This window comes from Phocoena sinus, chromosome 11 (genome assembly GCF_008692025.1).
Source record: "Phocoena sinus isolate mPhoSin1 chromosome 11, mPhoSin1.pri, whole genome shotgun sequence".
Lineage (NCBI taxonomy): Eukaryota > Metazoa > Chordata > Mammalia > Artiodactyla > Phocoenidae > Phocoena > Phocoena sinus.
The window spans coordinates 4,716,576-4,740,230 of record NC_045773.1 but is presented as its reverse complement, the minus strand read 5'-3'; the positions used below and the strand labels follow the sequence as shown (position 1 = coordinate 4,740,230).

Here is a 23,655-nt window from a genome sequence, read left to right as displayed (position 1 = left end):
TTCAGGGTTAATCACAGCAGGACTTTCTAAGGCATTGCCAGCCAATGAGAGGACACCTTCTGCTCTGTGCCCCATTGCCGTGTGTCGATCACAGGCTGAGTCAGAGGCTTCCTTCCACAGGCTTCAGCAGCCGCTGTTGCATTCAGCTTCCATAAACAAACATCTGAGGTCATCAGAGGCAGGAAAGCAGTGTGATCCCGGCATTTGGCAGAAGAGCAGAAGGTGTCAGATGCTGAGTGGCTCAGCTCAGAGTCACAGAAGAGCCAGCTCCGGAACCCAGATCTGGTACAGTGCTCGACCCGCACGGCTGCCCCTGCTCCCAGAGAGCGATTCATTAAGGTGTACGTTTCCATCCATTAAAATGTCATCTGTATTTTTAAATGTAATAAGTATTGAGTCGAAATGATTTTATTTTTCAAGTCTCCCCGAAATATCCCACAGTCATAAAGTAACAAATATTTATTGAACACTTACTATGTGCTGAGCACTTCACATGCCTCATCTCCTTTCATCCTTGCACCGCCCCCCGAGGCAGGTCCAGTTATCCCCGAGCCTTGGAGGGGAGGGCACGTAGCTGGTACGAGAGCCTCTTGCTCACAGTGAGGGCTTGAGCTCACATCTGCCTTGACCGCTCTGGTGCTAAGAAGCAGAGCAGGGACCTGTGTGCGTGTGCACTCGCTCTCTCTCTCAGTTCCACATCTCCTGCTCAAAGCGGGAGCTGTTGAACCTTTAATGCTGTGGTTCTTTCACATATTTTCAATCAGGGAATTTGGTGAAAGTTGTGGATCCCTTCCCCAGGAAAATACACATGACACGAAAATTTGTGTTCAAACACAGGAGATTCATAGACCCGTGAAGGCTTTAGCCAGTGTTACAGGTGACACGAAGAGCATAGATCCTTTTAGATCCCTCATATGAAAGTCCTTCTAACTGCACATGAGAGAGGCTGTACCTTTCATGCAGGAGAGGAGACACCCTGCTGCTCTCTGGGCAGCTACATTTTATGCTGATTATAAAAAGGAGTGCATAACGTGATCCTTATGAGGTAACGGTACTATTATCTCCATGTTAGGGGTGGGGAAACGGGCACAGAGCAGTTAATTTATTGGGTTTGTCACCCAGTTACGAGGGATAGAGTAAGGGCTGAACACAGAACATGCAGGACCAGAGTCGACATGTGTGATCGCTGCACCATCCTGCCTTGTAGGTGTAGAGCAGCCTCGCCAGGTCTTAATCTTTACATCTAAGATACAGTCCCCAGTATATAGGGCTGCATGCTTACCCGCCCCCCACCCCGTGTAGGATAAGCAGGGTGTGGGCAGCTTGGAGACTGTTCTGATGAATCAGGGTTAATCAACCACAGATCTCTTTTTCAAAAACAGCAGAATGGGACTTCCCTGGTGGCACAGCGGTTAAGAATCCGCCTGCCAAGGCAGGGGACACGGGTTCAAGCCCTGGTCTGGGAAGATCCCGCATGCCGCAGAGCAACTAAGCCCATGCGCCGCAGCTACTGAGCCTGTACTCTATAGCCCACGAGCTACAACTACTGAAGCCCGTGTGCCACATCTACTGAAGCCCACGCACCTAGAGCCCGTGCTTGGCAACAAGAGAGGCCACCGCAATGAGAAGCCCACGCACTGCAATGAAGAGCAGCCCCCACTCACTGCAACTAGTGAAAGCCCACGTGCAGCAACGAAGATCCAGCGTAACCAAAAATAAATAAATAAAATAAATTTACTTAAAAAAAAAAAACAGAAGCCAACTTCCTTGCTTCACCGTGTGTAATTATCGGTTTATAGACTATGATGTATCCCATCATCCATACACAGGCAGGATACTCAAGGTGAAGAGAAAAGTGACATCTGTCTTCCCACAGCCACGTGTCTTCTTCCATGCTTTGCAGACTGATTGCCGTAGGTGGAGGCTAAAAGTGCTTGAGTTTTGCAATGTCTTTCGCCTCTGCGGATCAGATTCCACACACGTGTGGCATCTTATGTCACATGTCGCATCCCAGCAGCCTTGTCAGGTGTTGATGCTGCTTCAAATAGGCAGAATCCTTTTGTCTTGCCTGTAACTTGGGAAGTGTTCAGGGCTTGCCTTCAAGTTTAAGAAACTAAGCATGTATTTTCTCATTAAAATACACTTTGAAAATTATGGGGAAAAGGGCCATTTTTTATTAAGATGCTTGGGTGTATGTAACTGTAATCATGTCTTTCCGTACACGGGGGAGACGTTCGTAAGTACTGTACTGTGAACAATGTTTATTAAAATTCTCGTTTTGCTCTCCAATACTAAACAAAGACTTCCTGCTATGACTGAGATACACATCTGAAAACATGGCAACCAAAACTGAAAATAACGCAAAACAAACCCTGACAAAGGATGGCCATTTTCTCTTTAAATTTACCTAAATCATTTGGTCCACCGGTTTTAAATTACATAAATTTTCATACTTTGTTAAACTGGGGTCATTTTTTTTCAAATTAAGCAAATAAGATGAAGCTGTGTAATAAAAACAAAAAGTAATAGGGCTTCCCTGGTGGCGCAGTGGTTAAGAATCCACCTGCTGGGCTTCCCTGGTGGCTCAGTGGTTGAGAATCTGCCTGCTAATGCAGGGTACACGGGTTCGATCCCTGATCCGGGAGGATCCCACATGCCGCAGAACAACTAAGCCCATGCGCCACAACTACTAGGCCCGCACACCTAGAACCCACGAGCCACAACTACTGAGCCCGCGTGCCTAGAGCCTGTGCTTTGCAGCAAGAGAAGCCACCGCAATGAGAAGCCTGCGCACCACAATGAACAGTAGCCCCCGCTCGCCACAACTAGAGAAAGCCCACGTGTGACAACAAAGACCCAACACAGCCAAAGATAAATAAAATTTAAAAAAAATTTTTTAAAGTAGTAGATAATTATTGCAGAGCAGTTAGAAAATGCAAAAAAGCATAAAGAAAACAACCTACAGCCCATCGTTGAGAAGAACTATAGACATTTTGGCATACTGCCTTCCCATCTTTTTCACACATTCCGCTGTCTTTTAAATATTGAAATTTAAGTGTTGTTACTAACAGAATTTCTGCTTTGCAGGTATCAGCGTAGCGTGGAATGGGCCACAAACCTCATGCGAAGACAAGGCCAGGATGAGAGCACAGTGCGTAGACTCCTTGAGGATTACACAAAGCCCCTTCAGCATCTTTGTCTGCAAAGGAATGAAGAGGTCCAGTTGTGTAATGAGCTGAGCTCTGAAATGGTTTCCAAAACAGAAGGCACAGCAGATAGAGAGAAGCTTTCTGCCATGAATGGGGTTTCAGGAAAGTCACATGATCTGGAGGGTCCCAGCAAGCGACCAGGCCGCCTGCAGGAGGGCTCCAGGCCTGACCCGATACCTACCCACGGCTCGGGTGAACACGTGGCGGAGGTCACTGCTCCTCTGCCCCACGTGCACTGGGGCAAACAGGATGTTCTCCTCCCGCCCTCTGGCGCTCAGCCTGGGGACAGCAGCCAACGAGCGGGTCTGGTTCCGGCCAGAGAGAGAGGGCCTGAGCATCACTGCGTGCTGGTGGAGGAAGTCGTGTGTGACGTGAGTGAGAGGGAAGACGCCTCAGGTGGGAACGTAAGTAGAAGGAGAGAGATCACCTCCTCCAGAGCCATCTGTGTCTGACCCAGAGGAGATGCTGGCCAACAGGGACGTCCCTTACTCGGAACCGGTAGCAGGCCCGTGTTCAGCACCCGGGACATGTGAGAGCTGGTGCAGGACACACACTGCAGACCCTCCAAGGGCACCAGCCAGCCCTGGGTCCCAGCCCTGAGGGCTCGGTAGTTGTGAGGGCTGTTTCAACCGAAACTTCAAAGTCTGTGAATAGCTTAACTTTAAAAAATACATGAATATATATATATAATATTTAAATAACATATATCTGTAATACATAACATAACATATAAAGTAAAGCAGGTCCAGTAACATTCTCTCCCTTGCGAGGGAGAAGAAGAAATGCAATGGTAGTTACGCAGTCTTGAGTGTAGCGGTGGGCAGGGGCTCAGGTGGGGAGGGCAGCCCTCACAGGAGGAGGCTGGGGCGCAGAACTAGATCCACTTCATTCAGGGACCTACAAGATAGTTGCCCCAGCAACATCTGTAGCAGCTAAAAGTGAGAAACAGTCTAATAGTTAAATACCATGAGAAACACCCGTTTGAAGAAATATCTCGCCTTTAGAGTGGAGTTTATGACGTCTCATTAAGAACTTGGCATATGCTTGTGAGGTGCAGTTGGGTGAAAAAAAGCAACACATAAAACTGACCAACAAAATGATCACAACTGCAGGAAAAGTTCATGGGCGATAAGAGAAAGGAACTAAGTCAAAATGTTAATACAGTTGACCCTTGAACAACATGGGTTTGAATGTGGGTTCCCTTATGAAAGAGGATTTTTTTCCGTAGTAAATACCGTACTGCTGCGTGACCTGCGGTTGGTTGAATCTGCAGGTAGGATAAGAACGCAGACGTGGAGGGCCAGGGCCGGCTGTGAGTTACATGCAGACCTTCGACTGCCCGGAGTCAGCACCTCAGCCCCCTTGTTGTTCAAGGGTCAGCTGTAGTAGAAAAACGAAAACTTATTTTTCTACATAAATAATAAATTATTTTTCTACATAAATAAATTATTTTTTAACAGAATTAATCCAACAAATGTGAATCGGGGAAACTTAGAAGAAAACGTTCGTTTTAAAATGCACCCTCCTCCAGGTAACACGTAGTGCTTCCATTTGTTCTGTACGTATTTTTTTTTTCTCTTCAGATGTCGCCAAAAAAGAGACTGATATGCAGAAGAAATCCATTTAGGATCTTTGAGTACTTGCAGCTCAGCCTGGAAGAGGTATGTTCCCAGCATGTCGTCTTCTCAGCTGTCGGTCTCTGGGCCTGGGCAAGCCACGTAGGTGAGTCCACCTCAAAATGCAGTTCCGCGTGCAGTTCCGCATGCAGTTCAGTACTGAGGTCGCCACAGGCAGAGTCCACGTGCAGTGAAATGCCTGCATTTCACTCCTCGGCCTTCATTTCATCGATTCTAAGATGTCCATTTAGGGCGGGCCTGCCCCGTATCATCCCACAGGGGTTTCAAGGGGGTTGTTTGAGCACTTCTTTTCACATCAAGGTTTCAGATGGTCCAGATATTGTGTTACTAATTTTTAGCAGTTTCTAAAAACATACAGGTTTATTGAGACACAGAGCACGTACCATACCATTCATTCATTTAAAGTGTGTAGTGGGTTTTAGCATATTCATGGAGTTTCACCAGCTTTTCACAGGCTTCGATGCATGCCCCGAGTCATGTAGCGACCGCTAATTACGTAAATGGATTCTAGGTATTTCCTTCTGCAGAATTACTAACACGTGTTCCCTTTACTGCGTTCTCAAAAGTTGCTGCAAGTGGCTTTCTGAACCTGCCTTATATTTTCCGTCTGATTTGGGGTTCCTCTGTCCTGTGTTCACGCGGCCATCAGTCCCCCCTTTTTTGCTTATGTCTGTACTGTACCCGAATTTGATGACAGCGCCCCTTGCTCTGTCTCCTGTCCTTGGCTGTGCCCTTCTGCAGGGGTGCTCCTGCCTGTCTGGAGGCTCCTGCAGCATCTAGCTCAGTGCTTGGCGTATCTGTTGGTCTCAGGCAGTGCTTGTTGAAAGCGTCCACGCTGGTCGTTTCATAGATGTGTTCACAGAGAAGTGACTGTGTCTCCGTATTCTCTTCACCTGCTAGGCTGTGCTTCCTTCCTTGCAGTGAGGCCAGCGGTACAAAGAACGGGCTCTCAGAGCAGGAAAGGATGTTGGGATTTATTTACTTCATCTCCTCAGTTTGCAAATGAGACAGCTTAGTCTGCTGTTGAACACAGCCACTAGCCGCGTGTGACTGTTGAAACTAATTAAAATTGTGCAAAATTAAAAATTCTTTTCTCGGTTGTGCCAGCCACATCTCAGACGCTCAGCAGGCACCCGTGGCTGCTCTGTTGGACAGCGCTGGGGACACCATCCTCTAGGTCCTTGACTTCTCTGAGCCTCAGATGTCTGCTCTGTAAGATGAGGGTGATGTAACACCTTGTTCATAATATGTTCTGGAATTAAGTGGTGCACGTGATGGCTTCAGCACCGTGCCTGGTGTATCGTAGATGCTCAGTAAGCATTGTGCCTGCTGTTTCTGTCATTACCATCATTATTAAGTCACTTGTAAAAGCTGTTTAGTGGCTGCTTGGAACTCTTCCTTTTGCGATCAGTGTTTAGCAAAAAGACTACCAGGGACTTGCTATGTGCCGGGCACTGGGCTGAGTACTGACGGTACAGAGAGAAGCAGAACGTGGCTCTGGTCCTAAGAGAGCCACAAATTGCAGTTCAGTGTGACGGGCCCCGTGTGGTGTGTGGGCTGTGACTGCTCCTCTTGTACCCCACGTCTGACATCTGTGAGGCGCTTGATAATTATTTGTTAAGTGGATGTGAACAAGGTGGGATGGGCACAGAAACTGGTGGGCTCCAAAGGGATGCGAGCCACCTGGAAAGACTTTACAGGGTTGGTGGTACCTGCAGGTGTTACAGAGTAAATAGGGGATTGCCACGTGGACACGGGACGGCAGGCCCTTGCATGCAGCCGTGGTCCCAGAAGCGGCCGCCCAGAGGGGGAGATCACGGAGGGCGCGTCTATGAGTAGCGGTCTGACCTGGTCCTGGTGGCACCGGGGCAGTGCAGGCGGCTGTGCAGGGGAGCGGCAGGGACCGGGGCTGGCATCCGGGTGAGGGCAGGCTGGAGGGCTGAGCCGTCAGGAGGCAGCCAGCCTCTCAGCTGTAGGGGCAGCAGCAGGGGGCGGAGGGAGAGGATTCGGTGTCAGAAGCTGGGGGCCGAGCCTCACTGCTCCAGGCGGGGACCAGCGGATGCTTTTCACTGACCGTGTTGCTCCCTCTTCCCACACACTCGCTGAAGCAATGCCACAGTAATGGGAGGCAGGAGGCGAGGTGGTTCTCGTTCTTGGAGGCCGCTCGGTTCCTGAGAACATTCCAGAGACGTGTTGCAGAAGTTTCCAGGGAGCGTGCAGTTAAGCCCGGCTCCGCTTCCCAGTTCTGTTTTGGCAGGTTTCCTTGGATGAATCACCCGTGTTTGGTGGCACCACCCGTACAGTGTAACATGTTTCCATAAATGTCCCTCAGGAACACGGGCAGCCCTGCTGTGATGATTCAAAGCGGTTCTTAGGTTTTGAGAGTGGTAACACCGAGCTGACTGAGAGATCTGTCTCTGAGAGCTGTTTTTCATTTTAACGCTTCAGGCCCTGACCGGATTTGGTGACAAGACACTAAAACCATCATTAAGCTCATCCGTCCATCTTATTAGTACTGTCACAATAAAAACTTACTCATGAGGTTTCGAGGGTCCAGTCTCCAGCCTCCACAGACCTCCCCGGTCTGCTGATGACTTAATTCTAAATAAAGCCAACTCTGTTGGATTAAGATCCTCCCCATCTATAATAAGTGCCTAAGAGCAGCTTGTATAGGTTCATAAAAGCTATTTTAGGCCAATTAAAAACGAGGCTTTGGTTTCATCCGTTCTTAGGGAAATGTGTGTTTGCTAATAATGGAAAGTTTCTGAAGAACTTAGATTCTTATGGATACCAGGAGGTCATCTCTTCCTAGGCAAGGACTGGATTGAACCTTTCCCAGCTACAGTGTCTTTTTAGAAAGGCAGGGAAACGAAATGAATTGAGCAGTTAGGAGCTTTGCATGCTTTTGGGGTGGGGTGGGGGCGGGGGGTGCTGTGCCTTGCGGTCTGTGGGATCTTAGTTCCCCGACCAGGGATTGAACCTGGGCCACAGCAGTGAAAGCAACTCCTAACCACTGGACCACCAGGGAACTCCCAGCATGGTCTTTGTAAGTCTTCAGGAAATCTAACCTCATTAAATCTTTTAAGAAGGCTTGATCATCCTCATTTTCTAGATGAGGTGGGAGGGTTTAAGTGATACTTCCAAGCTCATGAGATTTCAGCCCAGGTCTGCTTATCTCAGAGTATCTTCCTGTTCTACCACTGTGAACCCAGAAGGGAAAGTTGAGGGAAAACGAAAGGAAAAGAACGAATTGGCTTTTTGAGGAGCCGCCTTTTCTTTTCTGTTGCACCTTTTGGCCACCATCTGTGTCCGTCTGAAAAAGCAGTGTATTGCGTTAATAAGTAGCGGGCCACAGGAGAGCTAGCGGGAGGCTGTCACCGGTAGCTAACGGAGAAGCAGGACAGTGTCCGCCCTGAGGAAACGGAACTGGGACACCTGCCCTGGGTAGCCTGGCCACGTGCTCCAGACCATGGGTGGGATCCACACCTGCTTCTTCATTCTTTCAGCAGAAGCATTGAGCCCCTTCTAGGTCAAGGGCACGGCAGGCAGAGTTTCTTTCTCACAGAGTTTACATTCTAGCTGGAGAGACACACTTAAGAAAGACACTTTCAGGCGAACATAGATGCTCTAAGGAAGTCGATCGGGACGGGGTCCCGCAAACTGGGTGGTCAGGCAGGAGCTCTCTGAGGAGTGACCTTTGACTCCGGGTGTGGGAGCAGCAGTTACAAAGGCGAAGGCAGGAGTGAGCTCAGTGTGTCCAGGGACGGAAGTGAAGCGACCATCTAGGGAGAGCGCTGGGCGAGTGCCACGAGACGCCTGGGAGCCAGGGGCCTTCAAGTGCTGAGAAGGTAGCTCGGGCTGCCCTAGGGGACGGGCTGCGGGGCCAGAGCACAGAGGCCTTTGCAGAAGTCCAGGCGGGAGGCAGCGGCGGCCAGGATCAGGGCACTGGACCCAGCGAAGCGGGCCTGGCAGGTAAGCACCTGCATCTTCAGAGAAGCTCTCGATTTGGATCTGGGTAGAACTCAAGTAGTTCTCAGGGACTTCCCTGGTGGCGCAGTGGTTAAGAATCCGCCTGCCAACGCAGGGGACACGGGTTCGAGCCCTGGTCTGGGAAGATCCCACGTTGCCGTGGAGCAACTAAGCCCATGCGCCACAACTACTGAGCCTGCGCTCTAGAGCCCCCAAGCCACAACTGCTGAAGCCCGCACACCTAGAGCCCGTGCTCTGCAACAAGAGAAGCCACCGCAGTGAGAAGCCCGCGCACCGCAAGGGAGAGTAGCCCCCGCTCGCCGCAACCAGAGAAAAGCCCACGCGCAGCAACAAAGACCAAACACAGCCAAAAATCAATCAATCAATCAATCAAATTTAATAAATAAATAAAGTAGTCCTCAAACCACTGTACTCTTAAAAATTATTGAAGGACCCCAAGGAGCATTTTTACGTGGATTATATCTGTCAGTGTTTACCAAATTATACATTAACATGAAAACTTAAATATGTGTTTATTAACTCATTTTAAATTAATGATAATAAACCCACTATACATTAACATTATTTTTATTAAAAATAACTATTCTTTCAAAACAAAACAAACCCAATGAAAAGAGTGGCATTGTTTTTCATTTTGGCAAAGACTTTAAGGTCTGGCTTAAGAGAAGTCCCCTGGATTCTCACATCTGCTGCTGTGCTCAGTCTGTTGTGGTGTCACATGTCTTGGAGCCTCTGGGAAGAATGAGTATGAACAAGGCCAATAATGCCTTGATCTCACAAAATGGTTTTGACTTTGAGAGCTCCTGCAAGGGTCATGGGGACCCCAGGATCCCCAGACTGACCACACTTAAAGGACCACTGCTGTAAAGAGAAGTGTCATCAGGTGGCCAGGAGAGGATGACGGTGGGGTGGATTGGGGCAATTCCTGAGGGTCAGGAAGGTGTTTCCTTAGCAGGACCTTGTCGCTGCTTGAAAGCCCTGCACCTTCACAGCCTGTGTACTCTTGAGTCCTGAGCCCTGAGCAGGGAGGAAAAAAGCCATCAGCACCACTGTGGTGGAGCAGAAGCCTGAGGGCTCGCGGCAGGGACCACCTTCCTGCTGCCACCTGCACCAGAGGGCCCTCCAGGATACCTGAAATCTCGTCTTCCATCCTCATGTTAAAAAAGAAAGTAGTTGGGCTTCCCTGGTGGCGCAGTGGTTGAGAGTCCACCTGCCGATGTGGGGGACACGGGTTCGTGCCCTGGTCCGGGAGGATCCCATGTGCCGCGGAGCGGCTGGGCCCGTGAGCCATGGCCGCTGAGCCTGCGCGTCCGGAGCCTGTGCTCTGCAACGGGAGAGGCCACAACAGTGAGAGGCCCGCGTACCGCAAAAAAAAAAAAAAAGAAAGTAGCATTTAGAGCCACCATTTCTTCGTCACTGACTACTACAGACCAGCCTCACCTGAGCTCTAGAGGCATGAACACAGACCCTAATCCCCTTGTACAGGCAGAGCTAACACCAGGGCCTGTTTGCTGTTGTCAGTGCTGGGCATCATCTTGTTTTTGCCAGAAAGTTATTTTTATTTCCGTGTCAGTGTGATTTTACTCAACTGGGCCCGACCTTGTCTGCCGTTCCTCTTGCCTCCCCATGTGCGTGAAACATGGTGCCTTTTAATGAAGTTAATGGAAAGATGGGGTTTACTCGATCGCAAATCACTTTACAGCAAGAGTGACCAAGAAACTCATTTGGTTTACACAAACCAAGTCTGCGTTGCCCACTTTCCACAATTTTCTACTTATTTTTTTCTATAAATTCTTTTCTCACTTTAGTAAGGGTATTTGACAGAGGAAAATCCAATGAGCAAAGGTTTCTATTGTTGTTTTTGCTATTTACATCATTTTTCAGTTTAGCCGTGTGGTTTTTATAAAGAAAAAATACATGGAAAATTTCATAGAAATGTTTTGTACTGATTCTAAACCATTTTATGACATTCATATTTTAATCCTTGAAATTTAAATGAACCATTTATGTTTAAAAATATGTGACCATTTGGATGGTGATAAGGACATTAATTTGTATTTAACGCAAAGAGAAATCAGTCTGTAAAATAATTTCTCAACGTGGAACAGTTTCTGATGAGCATTTTCTGCTTGCCCTGTTTTTAGGCCTTCTTCCTGGTCTATGCTCTGGGATGTCTAAGTATCTACTATGAGAAGGTAAGATGTTTTATTCAGACACAGTCCACTTAAAATTTCCCTGATGTGAGCTTCCCTGGTGGCACGGTGGTTGAGAGTCCACCTGCCGATGCAGGGGACGCGGGTTCATGCCCCTGTCCGGGAGGATCCCACATGCCACGGAGCGGCTGGGTCCGTGAGCCATGGCCACTGAGCCTGCGCGACCGGAGCCTGTGCTCCGTAGCGGGAGAGGCCACAACAGTGAGAGGCCCGCGTACCGCAAAAAAAAAAAAAAAAATTTCCCTGATGTTAAAAGCAGGTTGTAGTAATTTTCATTGCTTTAATACAGATGTGTCCACTTTCACTGGATAAAATTGGAATTGAATTTTTTCTCTAAGTTTAGGCTTTGGGTCCTGAATTGGGATTGTTCAGGCAAAAGCCAGCTTTGACCCTTTCAGACTGAATTTCATTCCCAGAGACTAGGAGGATAGCAGTATCTTCTATAATGATCAGAGCAGTACCAAAAATGAACAGCAAAAATAGAAACTACCCGTGTCTTAGCACCTGCTTCGGTAAAGGCTGTGAGTTAGGAACTTTATATGCAGTACTTCTAGTCCTCAGCTTGCGCCTGTAAAGACTTTTATAGACGGGGTAACTGAAGCTGAGGATGCACGTAACTCACCCAGGGTCACACAGCTGGTCTGGTTAGAATTCGTATTTGAACCTATGTCAGGACAGCTCCAAAGCCCATGATTTTGTGCTGTATCCTGCTGCCCTTAGCAGAACGTTAATCCCAGTGCTTGCCTCCTAGTAGAGGAATTGGGTGGAAGGCGAGACTTCACCGTACACTTTTGTACTTCTTGAATTTTGGCCCATGTGAATACAATACCTGTTCAAAATAATTCACGTGAAATTAAAATTAAGATGAAAAAGGTAAGCAGAACATTAGAACAGAGAAAATACATTTTATTCTGTTGTTGGGGGTACGTATTTTGTCATTCATCCGCTTCTAACTGTGTAAGTCCCCTTCATGAGTATCCCAGTGGTTTGGGAACGGGTGTCTGGCTGACGGGTGACCCATTGTCTGAGAGGGGGGCCGACCTTAGCCCACCCCACCTCCTCCCCTGGGCCTTCACTGACATTTGTCGGGGCGTTCCAGCTGCTCCGTAGAACCCTCAGCCTCTGAAACTCGGTGGGCTGTCCAAGCCAGAAGTTCAGCCTTCTCCACAAGACTGTTGCTTGTTTTGGAGGGGAGTGGATTTCAAGACCACACACACATGGAGTTTCCACCTTAGGAACAACCGGTTGTTTTGTTTTGTTTTGTTTTTTTAAAGGAGAAAAGAAAAAACAAAAAAAACCCCAACTCTAGCTCATACTTATGGTGTTAAAATCTCAGACTGAGACAAACTGAGCAAGTCTCATTGAGTGACCGATCCGTAAACCAACTAACTGAAGGACTGGCCGTTTTAGTCAGCACTGAAATGAAGCGGAAAACCTTCCAAACTTACCTGGTCTTTCCTGTTGTGTTTTTGTGTTGGCACATCAGAATGTTCTCTGAACCGTTCTCAGTGTCTTCAAGTCCGACCTTAGCAACAAAATTCCCTTTGAAGCAGTTGGATTACTGACTTGTGCCTTGCGATAAATGTTCTAGTTTCAAAGACTAAATGGAACATCTTTTTGTAAAAATGTTACAGAATTATTTTTGGCTTTTCTGAACGTGGCCTGACAAACCGCAGCTACCCATTAGGGTCTGTGCGTGCTGCAACGTGCGCCCTCTGGCTTTGGTGGGCACCCGGCCCGCCCCCATTCCTCTGCCTGGACTGTTCTCCCACCAGCAGCCCCTCCGCTGCCCTCCCCGGCTTCGCTTGGCTGTTTCCAGTCTGCAGGGTTGCTGTCTCAAGGGGGCCTCTCACAGGTCCTCTGGGGCAGTGCTGTCCAGTAGAAATATGATGGGAGCCTCAGATGGGAGCCACATGCGTAGTTTTAAATTTTCTGGTAGACACATTAAAAAGGTTTTTTCTTAAAAGTCAGCTGAAATTGATTTACATTATTTACATAGTATATTTAACCCAACATATTTAAAATTGCTGGGATAATTTATATTCTTTTTTTCATTCTCAGTTTTGAAATTCAGTGTTTTTTTTACACTGGCAACACATCTAAGTTCAGAGGAGTGGCTGGCTGCTGCCACACTGCACAGCACGGGTCTGGATCTTGTGGTTAAACCCTTTGTCATGGGCACCGTGTTTGTTTATCTTCTGCTCACACTTAGTATAGATGTTGTTGATTCACCGGCTGGGTAATGGGTGGATACATATGTCATAATGCTTTGTTTTCCCCCAACAACCATAGGAGCCTTTAACGATTGTGAAGCTCTGGAACGCCTTCCGCATAGTTCAGCCTACGTTCAGGACTACATACATGGCGTACCATCACTTCCGAAGCAAGGGCTGGGTGCCCAAACCGGGACTTAAGTACGGAACTGATTTGCGTAAGTGATTCTTGGCTTGGCAGGTGTGAGCACCAGGGTTCACATCAGATCCTGGGGTGAAAATCGAATCGGTTATATGTGCTGTTGCTGTTTTTTCCTGAGATGATGGATGTCCTCCTGCCTTAGATAATCGTGTTTGGATCGGGGTGGAGGGTATGTTTTCCTCTTTTCCGCTCTGAGATCTTAGAAGAGAGTCCACAGCCCCTACCCCCGCCTCTCATTAGTGTGTGATCGTGTGATGTAGGGCAGTCCCTTATCTTCTGGGGTAGTCTCACCTGTCAGATTGTGTGCAATGCCATTAATAATCATTGTAGAACTGTGGTGATAATCACAGCTGACATTTATTGAGCCCTTATTGTGTGCCAAGCATTGTAGGAGACGGTTGACGTTCACGACCTCGTTTAATCCTAATAGCAGTTGTACGAGATCAGAGCTCACCATCCTCGTTTTTCTGATAGGGAGACTGAAGTTGTGAGAGAAAGGGTCATTTGCCCCTAAAAGTTTCCCGGGTCAGTAACTCACAGGCCTGGGCTTTGAATGCTGGAGCCCAGGTCCTTGGAAACTTCTACACAGTACTGCCTCCCTCATCTTTATTTATAGGAGGGAGTCGGGACCCGGTGAGCACCTCATTCACCAGATAATTGCTCAGGGTCTTGTGTGAGCCAGATCTTCTTAGGTGCCAGGAACACAGAGGTGCACAAGACAGACAAAACTGCCTGGGTGGAGCTGCTCACCGTGCTGGGGCGGGGCAGGGGTGGGGAACAAACAAGTAAACACATAAATACGTACTGTACTTTCAGGGTACTAAGAAGAATAAAGCAGAGTAAAGGAACAGAGAGTAAAAAAGAAACTTAGGGTGGTTAGGAAAGGGACTCTCTGAAAAGATGTGCCCCAAACAACAACAGAAACGTGACTACAGTGAGGGAACAGGTCACTTGACAGTCTGGGGAAGAATACCCGAGGCACAAAGGAGCAGCCAGTGCAAAGGCCCTGAGGCAGGACTTAGGAGCAGCACAAGGACAGTGCGTCTAGAACTTAGAGGTCCGAGGGGGAGAGTGATGTGAGGTGACATCTGGGTAAGATCACGTGGGGCTGGGCAAAGACTCGGGATGTTATTCTGGTTATTGGAAGTCCTGGGAGATATTGAGCAAAGCAGTGACATATTCGGTAACTTGATTTAGTGGGACCTTTGTGTACTTTCTTACTAATAGACGGCGGGGGGCGGGGGGCAGGGGACGGGAATGGAAGCAGAGGGAGTAGTTAGGGAAGCTGACCTGACCAGCTCTGCAGACAGAATGATCAGGACCAGCTCGAGATTAGTTTGCCAGGTTTCCAGATGATTGCGTGGCCCACAGGTCACAGCGTTTCAATAAGTGACGTAGCTGTTGCACTGTCGCCACTGGCTCCCCGTCCTGCTCTCCTTTTCCTGCCCTGTGAGAATAGCCGCTCCGTGTGAGCGCTTGGCAGGCCAGTGTGCTCACCGAATGGGTGAAACCTGAGCAGAACTTTCCAGTCGACCAGGCCACAGTGATGCGCTCTGAGGAGGTAGGGGTAACGGAAAGAGCTCTCCGGGCTCACACCGGTTCCATGTCTTACTACCTGTGTGACCTCAGGGAGGTCAGTTCATCTCTCTGAGCTTCCGTTCACTCATCATGTAACATGGATAACAACATCTTTATAAGACAGCATCTTCTTTATAAAAAATAAAAACAAAACGTTGCCAGGGGGAGGGACCTCTGTTGAGTGCCTTGTAAGCATACCTTATTGCGTGTGTTTTCAGTACTCAAGCCGTATTTGTGGATGGTGAGTAGAGAAAACTTTCCGCATTTAAAAATAAACTGCCTTATAAGGCTGGATGAAAGGACAGACAGATGGACAGAGTTTTAAAAAGAAAAGAAATACATCAGCTGCTGTTTCCCAGCCCCCCAAGGGCTTTGCCCCAGGAGGGGACATGTATCGTGCCCTTGGAGCTGCTTGTGTGATTAGCGTGAGACCAGGTTTCTGGCCCAGCAGTGCCATGAAGGGTGTCTTCACGTCTCCTGCTTTAGGGAGAATTCAGGAGCTGCGCTAGCCTGGGGTGAGAAGAGCAGCTTCCTAAACTTGACCTCTTCTCCAGGCACGGCTACATGGTGCTGCTGGTCTTTTAACAGTATCATTTTAATTTTGAAGGCCAGTGATGTGATCACACATACCCTAGAACTGCCGACACAGGCTACGCCCAGGACGTGCTCCCTTAACAATTGTTTCTGCTCACAGAGGTAATGACTCATGACAAAGGGCCCTTAGGAAATTCACATCTTATCAGGGAAACCCTTCCCTTGACTAAGTCTTGTCAATCAGATTTCATTCCAGGAGCAGCGCTTGGAACAGGTGATAAGATCTCAAATCAGGCACAGCTGCCCGGCCAGTTGACCTTGATTGCCCTGTGCTGAAAACCAGGCCAGAAATCACTTGGGAGCCTTTCCGTACATCCCCCCCACCCCAGAAGCTGCTGCTGGCTCGTATGGTGACCAGGTGCCAAAAGCACCAGGTGCCTTGGTGCTTTTCTTCTCCCGTCTTATTTCATCTTCACGCTCCGTGAGCCGTGTGGCGCTCACCTCCTTCAGTAGCTGAGGAAATTGAGGTTTCAAAGGGTCAGGGGAGTTGCCGAGGGTCCCGCAGCTGGTAAGTACAGAGGTTAGGGCTGTTTGGGTCCCGGCTCTGTGTACTTCCCACCACACCTGACTAACATTGCCAGCCAGAAAGCCGAAAACCAACTCCAGCCTTCTATTTTTGTCTTACGCATTCCCACCCATTCCAATTTTGGGTCCACGTGGACTGAGTTTGACCATGTGATTCCCCAGCTCCCTGCAAATTAGAAGTTGCAAAACAGGTAGAAGGAGGGGAGCCGTTAGAAGCCAGCAGAGTTACAGGATGTCCAGAGAAGAACCATCACTGGTCGTGGCATCGGCCCAGAGCTGGTGGCTGGCTCTGCCCCCGGGGAGAGGCACTGGGGCCCTGTGTTCCTCACAGAGCAGGGAGGTGCACCTTCCTCCCATCCCCATCTTCAGTTCTTTCCCAAGCCACCCTCTTGGCTTATTCTTCTAATCAGACTTTAAATGTTTTTGTTAACATTTTCCACATTTGCACACATAATCCGTATTAAATCATAAGTGTTTTTGCATGTAACTCCAGAGAATATTCTCCTCCATAATTATGGCATCATATATAATACCTAAGAGAAATCAGAATTATTCATTAATATTAATCAGAATAATTAACAATTCATTATTGATTTTTCATTAATATTAATTAATTATTCGGTAATACAATATCATCAAAAATATCCAGTCCATATTTCAGTTTTCCCACTTGTCCCCACAATGTCTTTTGTGGCCGTTTGGTTTTTGATTTTTTTGACAGGCTCCACTCAAGATTCATTTGTCACATTGAGTGCATTTACCACTTTTAGTTTCCTAGGGAGGCCATGAGAAATGACCACAAACTGGGGACCTAAAGCAGTAGAAGGTCTAGAGGCCGGAAGTCTGAAACCACGGCATTGGCAGGGCCGTGCTCCCTCCGTTCCTTCCCGCTTCCAGTTTCTGGTGGCGCCAGCTGTTCCTTGGCTGTGGCTGCATCCCTCCAATCTCTGCAAAGATCCTTTTTCCAAATAAGGTCACATTCACAGGTCCCAGGGATTGGGACGTGGACATATCTTTTGGGGGCCACCATTCAACCACTGCAGTCTCTTCAGTCTTTTTTAATCTAAAAGAGTCCCTCCACCTGTTTGTTTTCTGTGACGTTGACTTTTTTTGAAGAGTCCCGTAGGGTGTCCCACAGTCTAGGTATGTCTGATCACTTCCTCATGGTTAGATTCGGGCTTGCCGTTTTTTTGCAAGCACGGGTGATGTGTGTCCTCACTGGGCCACGTCCAGGGGTGCCTGATGTCAGGTTGTCCTACTGCTGGTGATGCCGTTTTTTATTGTGTTTTATTTTTATAAAAATAATTTTTTTTATTTTTAAAATAGGGCCGCCATTGTCGGGTGTCTGTGCGTTTCCTTTTGTAGTTCACAAGTGACTTGTAGGGTGACACTGAATATCTGGTTCCCTAGTAGTTAACAGTGGTTGCCCCAATTGATTACTGCCCTGATCGCTGTGTTCTGACTCTGTCATTCCTTCCGCACGTCACGTCTGGTGTTAGTGTAAGAAAGCACGTTTCCTCTCTTCTCCCTCTTCGTTCAGACTTTATTTTTAAATACCCACTATTTCTTAGACTTCTGAAGCTTTCATCTTTCTACCTGGGAGGCATTTTTGTAAAACTGTTTCATTTTCCCCTCTGAATACAGTTATCATCGTAATCTCTGTTTATCATGGGTGACTCTTCGAGCACCTCCACCTGCTTTATTACCCCCATTTTCCGTAAGGAGATTGAAACGTAAGTGTCATCATATGGTCTTGGCACTGCTGAGCCTTGAATTGGGGTCTGACTGATGCCATGTTTATGCTTTTAACCCCTAAGCTGCACCTCCATCGTAGTCAGGCATCTGAATGGCCTGAGTTGGGGGTCGGAGCTGCTTTCAAGCTGTGTCACTTTCCAGATGCATCTTAGGCGAAGGATGTGTAACTGATCATAGATACTAGCATATGAAGGCTAGAGAAGATTTTAATTTCCCCTCGTGTCTTCATTTTATGATTTTGGAGACTGAGGCTCAGGGAAGTTAATAATGTGTTTAAAGCGACACCATTAGGAGTGGCGGAGATCAGGCCAAAACAGAGCCCCGAATTCAGCTCATCCCAGTACAGGGTCTCCTTCCACTGCACCACATCCCCAGAAACTGAGAAATGGGTGTTTAGATATTTACTTAAATGTGGGCCCTTACACAGTGAATTTGAGCTGACTTGCCAAATACTTTAAATACAATTTAAATAGGAAATACGTTCATAAGAAGGAAAGGTGACCATGGAAAATATACGTGAAGGGTTACTGTATCATCCATTGGGTCCTAAACTTGTTCTGACCTCGTGGTGCGTGAGCTAAAGGGAAACGTGATTAAATACCGGGTTTATGCCCAAAAGGAAAAGTTCTGCCACTTCCTCAAAGGAAACAAAGCTTTTCTGCCTTGGTTTTTGCACAAGCTCACGGATATAATTGTTAGTTAAGGTAATTCCTGCGGCTGTAGTTACATATAAATTCCAGATTTCATGGGCTTAATTAACACTAGAAGTTAATTCTGTTCATGTGAAATCCAACGCCAGTGTCTGAGTGGTAGGTGGACCAACTCCCACAGGGACTGCAGGGGCCTGGCTTCTTCTTGTGGTCCCACGAGCTTCACTCAGCCTCACAAAGGAACAAGCACAGGCTCGGTCCCATGAGCTTCACTCAGCCTCACAAAGGAACAAGCACAGGGGAGGGTTTTCTGGGCCAATCAGGAAGTGCCCCGGGACACACAGCCACTCCTTGCTGCCTGGGAGGCTGATATGGTGTCTCTCACGTGCCTGGAGAGAGAGCAAACGGATCTGGTGGGCAGATCTCCGCACCCTGCCACAGGCTGTGCGCCCCCGAGGGCTCGCCTGCACTTCCACGGTCCACGGTAGACCCCGGCCAGCCACTCTGACCTCCACAGACTGAATGAGGTGGGCAGGCGGGTCTCCGAGTGGCGTGTGTGCTTATGTGACTTTTGCCCCACTTGACTTTGAATTTCCTAAAAGTAGGCATGAGTCTCATTCATCTTTAGCACCAGCACCTATCCTGTACCGGCCAGAGGAGCTCAGACCCTGAATGACGATTCAGAAGATTTGAAATGAATAACTGAATGTTGGTCCTCATTATACCAACTTGACATGCTTGACATGATTTCACACTCTCTCTGGAGAGTGTAAGACAAGAAACAGGACAAAAATTGCTTATACTTGGATTTGGAATTCATTTGTGGGGTGCAGGTGGGACGAGGGTATTAGGGTCTTGGCAACAGATTTGCTTTGCTAATTTTTGTTCCAGAGGAAAAAACAGTTTGGGTTTTAAAAATAGACCACAGGGTGTATTACAGGTTACCCACATAGAGAGCACTGGGTGTTTGAAGAAGAAAATACTTTATAAGTATAAAATGAGACTTTGATTTCGCGTGGTTACACGTTTTCTTTCTTTTTCTTTGCAGTGTTGTATCGAAAAGGCCCTCCATTTTACCATGCAAGGTTTGGAGTGATTTTTTTTTTATTGGAGTATAGTTGATTTACAGTGTTGTGTGTGTTTCTGCTGTACAGCGAAGTGATTCCGTTACACATACACATATATTCATTCTTTTTTAGTTTCTTTTCTCATTTTGGTTATCACAGAATAATTGAGTGGAGTTCCCTGGGCTATGCAGTGGGTCCTTGTTGGTTATCTATCTTGTACATATTAGTATGTGTGTGTTCATCCCAAGCTCATGATTTATTGGAGTGATTTGTAAATAAGTTAATGGCTTAAAGTGACAGGAGGAAATTTCTGAGCCCCAATTTAATTTTCAGAGGCACACAAATAATTAGGGTCAAATTCCTCCTGGTTTAATAGGAATAGATACTATATGTCTGTCCCTTATAAGTTGAAGTTGTTACACTATCTATAAAATAAATAGGTCAGGATAATTTATGTTTTAGCGTTAAGCATTGAGTCAATCTATGCAGTTACTACTATATAGTAATTATTCATCTTCATATCAGTGAGTGTTATTATCTAAACAGTTGAGTGAATTCACGGGTTTCACGCTGGGAGAAATATTTCTGTTCCTTTCCTGTAAGTGCTGAATCAGGCTTAGAGTTTGTAATGTAAAGTGTGAGTTTTTCATTAGTACTTTTCCCAGTAGTAGTCTAGGGGAATTCAGGATCAGATGCTGTGTGTTTTATTTTCTGTATTTTTGTTCTTGGTAGGACAAACAATGTTATTTTTATTTTATTTCAATATTTATTTATTTATTTTATTTTTGGCTGCATCGAGTCTTAGTCGCGGCACGCGGGATCCTCCGCTGTGATGCATGGGCTCCTCGTTTGCGGGGCTCGGGCTTCTCTCTAGTTGTGGTGCTTGGGCTCCAGAGCACGTGGGCTCTGTAGTTGTGGCACACGGGCTCTCTAGTTGTGGCTTGCATGGTCAGTAGTTGCAGCACGCGGTCTTATTTGCCCCGCGGCATGTGGGATCTTAGTTCCCTGACCAGGGATCGAACCCACGTCCCCTGCGTTGGAAGGTGGATTCTTAACCACTGGACCACCAGGGAAATCCCAAGCACTGTTCTTTGTAAATGGGTTGACTTCATGTTTTTTATTTTTAAAACACCTTTGCCTTGTTTTCCAGTTACTCTGTCATCATCGAGCTGGTGGATGACCGTTTGGAGGGTTCTCCTCGCAGACCTCTCAGCTGGCGGTCCCTGGCTGCCTTGAGCAGAGTTTCAGTCAGTGTCTCCAAGGTAACACCGCATCAGCTCTGGGGTTCACATGTCATTTAAATGGTTGGATTTTTCGTCTTAATTGTGGTAGAAGCATAAAAGTCACGTGTAGGGACCGCAGAGCATTTATGTGAACGAAGCTCTGGAAGCTGGTCCTCCTCTCCGTTTTTCCCCCCACCAGCTGGTGCACAGCTCCAGGGATGGAGCTCCGAGGTTTCCCATGGTGATGGGTGTCAGTGGGCATTGCCTTCCTTCCTGGGGGCAAGCCCAACCAGCACGTGCTCAGAATCCACTCCCACTCATTCACAGAGGACTCAAAAAACATTGACGTGTTTGTTTTCATAGGTAGCAGGTCTCTCAAAGAGAGAGAGGAAGGGAATTAATATTTATCGCTAAACACCTTATGTCTTTTCTCACTACCCTGTTATTATCCTCATCCAAAGGGTGAGGAATCAGAGTCAGAGATGTTGGGTGACCAATCCAAGAGCACACAGCTCATGAGCAGAGCTGGGATTCGAACCCAGAGCCACGTGACTGCCCCACCTGTGTTCTCCGATATCCCACTGCCGTCAAGTTAGGAGGGACATTTCGTCGCATACCAGGACTACGAAGAATGAAAGTTTTGTGTGTTCTCTGTTACTCAGTAACTCTCTGAGTTCTCCTTCCCACAGCTGCTGGAGGCGTGCAGGGCGCTGAGGCCGGAAGGGCCAGCAGGGCCAGATGGCAGCTGCCTGGGCGCAGGCTGCGTTGCTTAGGCTTTATCCTGTGCAAGTAACTTTGTCCTAGAGAAATAGGGGTCTAAACTGTTTCCAGTATTGAATATTTTAAATGCTGTGTTTATAATCAGCATATGTGCTCTGTTTGCATTCTCCTGCCGTGTCAACGATGACTGAACGGCAGGTGTTTGGTCCAGAGTGGGGCCTGGTTACGTTCCCGGGAGAAAACGGACATGCTTTGTGAGCTTCGAGTAGCACACACTGAGAGTGGGTGGAGGCGGCTGCGTTTCCTGCCCAGATTTGGATTTGTTTTGTGGGATACGGAGTTTGTTTTTCATGTCTCAATAGGAATTTATGCTGTGCTATTTGATTAAACCCTCCACCATGACTGACAAAGAAATGGAGTCACCAGAATGTCTGAAACAAATTAAAGTTCAGGTAGGTGAACTCGGAAACAAATTCACGTCGTCACAAAGGCTCTGCCCAGCATATCGCGTCCCTTGGAACCTGTGGTCCCGAGACAGGACGGGAAAAGCGTCTCGCCTCGGCAACGAGAGCCCTCTCAGGTCCTTCCCCTCTGAACCCAGCCTCGCTCCCCCTTAACCCTGTGGCCCCTTGTCCTGTGATGTCCTCTGGTTTCCGCCCCTGCCGGGAGCAGCCCAGACCTCTCCTGGGTCTCGGCCCCTGAAACAATAAGGGTCAGTGTTGGCTCGCCACCTCCTTGAACATCTTGTCTGGCTGCTGGGGGCCTGTGTTGGGCTGAGGCTCCCGCATCTTCCTGGCGGGATTTTCTCTGCCGGCACTGCCGACCCGCCATCCAGTTGCCCATCCCGCAGCAGGCCAGCCGTTGGTCCCCAGGGCCCAAGCGCCTCGTCCCCCTGTTTATCCTGCTCACACCCAATGGCTCAGCTCTTCATAAAATGCCAGTCGAGACCCACGTCTCCCTTCCCCGTGCTGCCCCAGACACACCGGCACCGTCACAGACCTGGTACTGTGTTGAACGGTGGGTTCGCACCAGCACTCCTGTTCCTGAAATGTGCTGGTAGGAGACCACAGCAAGGGTAGCTCTTAAAATCTTGGGGTGATTACTGTAGATGCTGTAGATGTTTCCACATAAGGTTTGTTTGCTACATTCACATTTCTCCAAATGTTTAGTTACAAGGAATGGGGAGCAGGTATCATCCTTGTACAGACAGCTCTCTACAAAATGTCTCTGCGATGCTGTGTGCCTGGCCTGTTCACGTTCGTTCATTTCTGTTTTTGCAATTCAGTCACCTTTGTATTTTGATTGGTTACAGGAGGTGATTCTAAGCCGTTGGGTTTCTTCACGGGAGAGGAGCGATCAAGACGAACTTTAACAACTCAGCCTCAGGTTTCTGATTTCACCAGCAAATATTACTGAGTCTCCTGTATAAGCCAAGTTCAGGGCGAGGTAAAGAGTCCTTTTATTGTAATTGCCCATTAATGTAAAAGTTTTAAAGAGCGTGGCACTCCCAGCACCGGAAAGTGTTAGTGTGTTAAAAATTGAAATTACCCAGGGAAGAAGAGCCCTGTGCGGGGACTACAGGTTCTGTCCTTGGATCGGTCACTCACTGACCCCGGGCCTCTCGCCTCAGGGCCTCGTCCTTTCTGCGAGGGGGCTGGACTAGGCCAGTCCCAAGAGGACCCTCCCAGCAACAGGCAACTTCTGTTACTCTCTGATTTTACCTGAAATGGTAGTTTCTCTCCAGGGGGCTCTGCAGTGTTCAGGGCACCACTAGGCACCTGCCTCTCTCATTACCCACGTCCAATCTGTCCTGGAAGAGGGGCCTCTGTCCACAGGTCTCCAGCTCTCCAGGAACTTCAGCCAGTTTCGCAAACATGGGAAATTCCATTCACTGTCTACCAAGGATTTCTGTACCATAGGAAGCATTTTAAAACACATTACCTCATTATTTAATTCTCAGTGAACTTATTGGTGGGCACATTGTGTAGAGTACACAACAACATTGTACAGGATGAGATAAGAATTGTATCTTGCTTCACTGAACTCGTTATAAAATAAAAATATGTGGTGAAACAATGA

At 47.8% G+C, this 23,655-nt stretch overlaps 1 protein-coding gene across 6 annotated transcripts in view; it reads left to right on the top strand.

Moving 5' to 3' along the window:
* Nucleotides 1–23,655, top strand: part of TSEN2 (tRNA splicing endonuclease subunit 2) — a 39,437-nt gene extending 15,782 nt beyond the window's left edge. For 3 of the 6 annotated variants that reach the window (XM_032649605.1, XM_032649607.1, XM_032649606.1), the window contains 8 exons: nucleotides 3,088–3,613; nucleotides 4,793–4,870; nucleotides 10,981–11,031; nucleotides 13,342–13,480; nucleotides 19,615–19,651; nucleotides 20,784–20,895; nucleotides 21,939–22,028; nucleotides 22,889–23,655. In XM_032649605.1, coding sequence (XP_032505496.1) covers nucleotides 3,088–3,613; nucleotides 4,793–4,870; nucleotides 10,981–11,031; nucleotides 13,342–13,480; nucleotides 19,615–19,651; nucleotides 20,784–20,895; nucleotides 21,939–22,028; nucleotides 22,889–22,948 — 1,093 coding nt within the window. In that variant the 3' untranslated portion in view covers nucleotides 22,949–23,655. Of the gene's footprint in view, nucleotides 1–3,087; nucleotides 3,614–4,792; nucleotides 4,871–10,980; nucleotides 11,032–13,341; nucleotides 13,481–19,614; nucleotides 19,652–20,783; nucleotides 22,029–22,888 lie in introns of all 6 variants that reach the window. The other 3 variants (XR_004352276.1, XR_004352278.1, XR_004352277.1) reach the window with 3 other exon arrangements.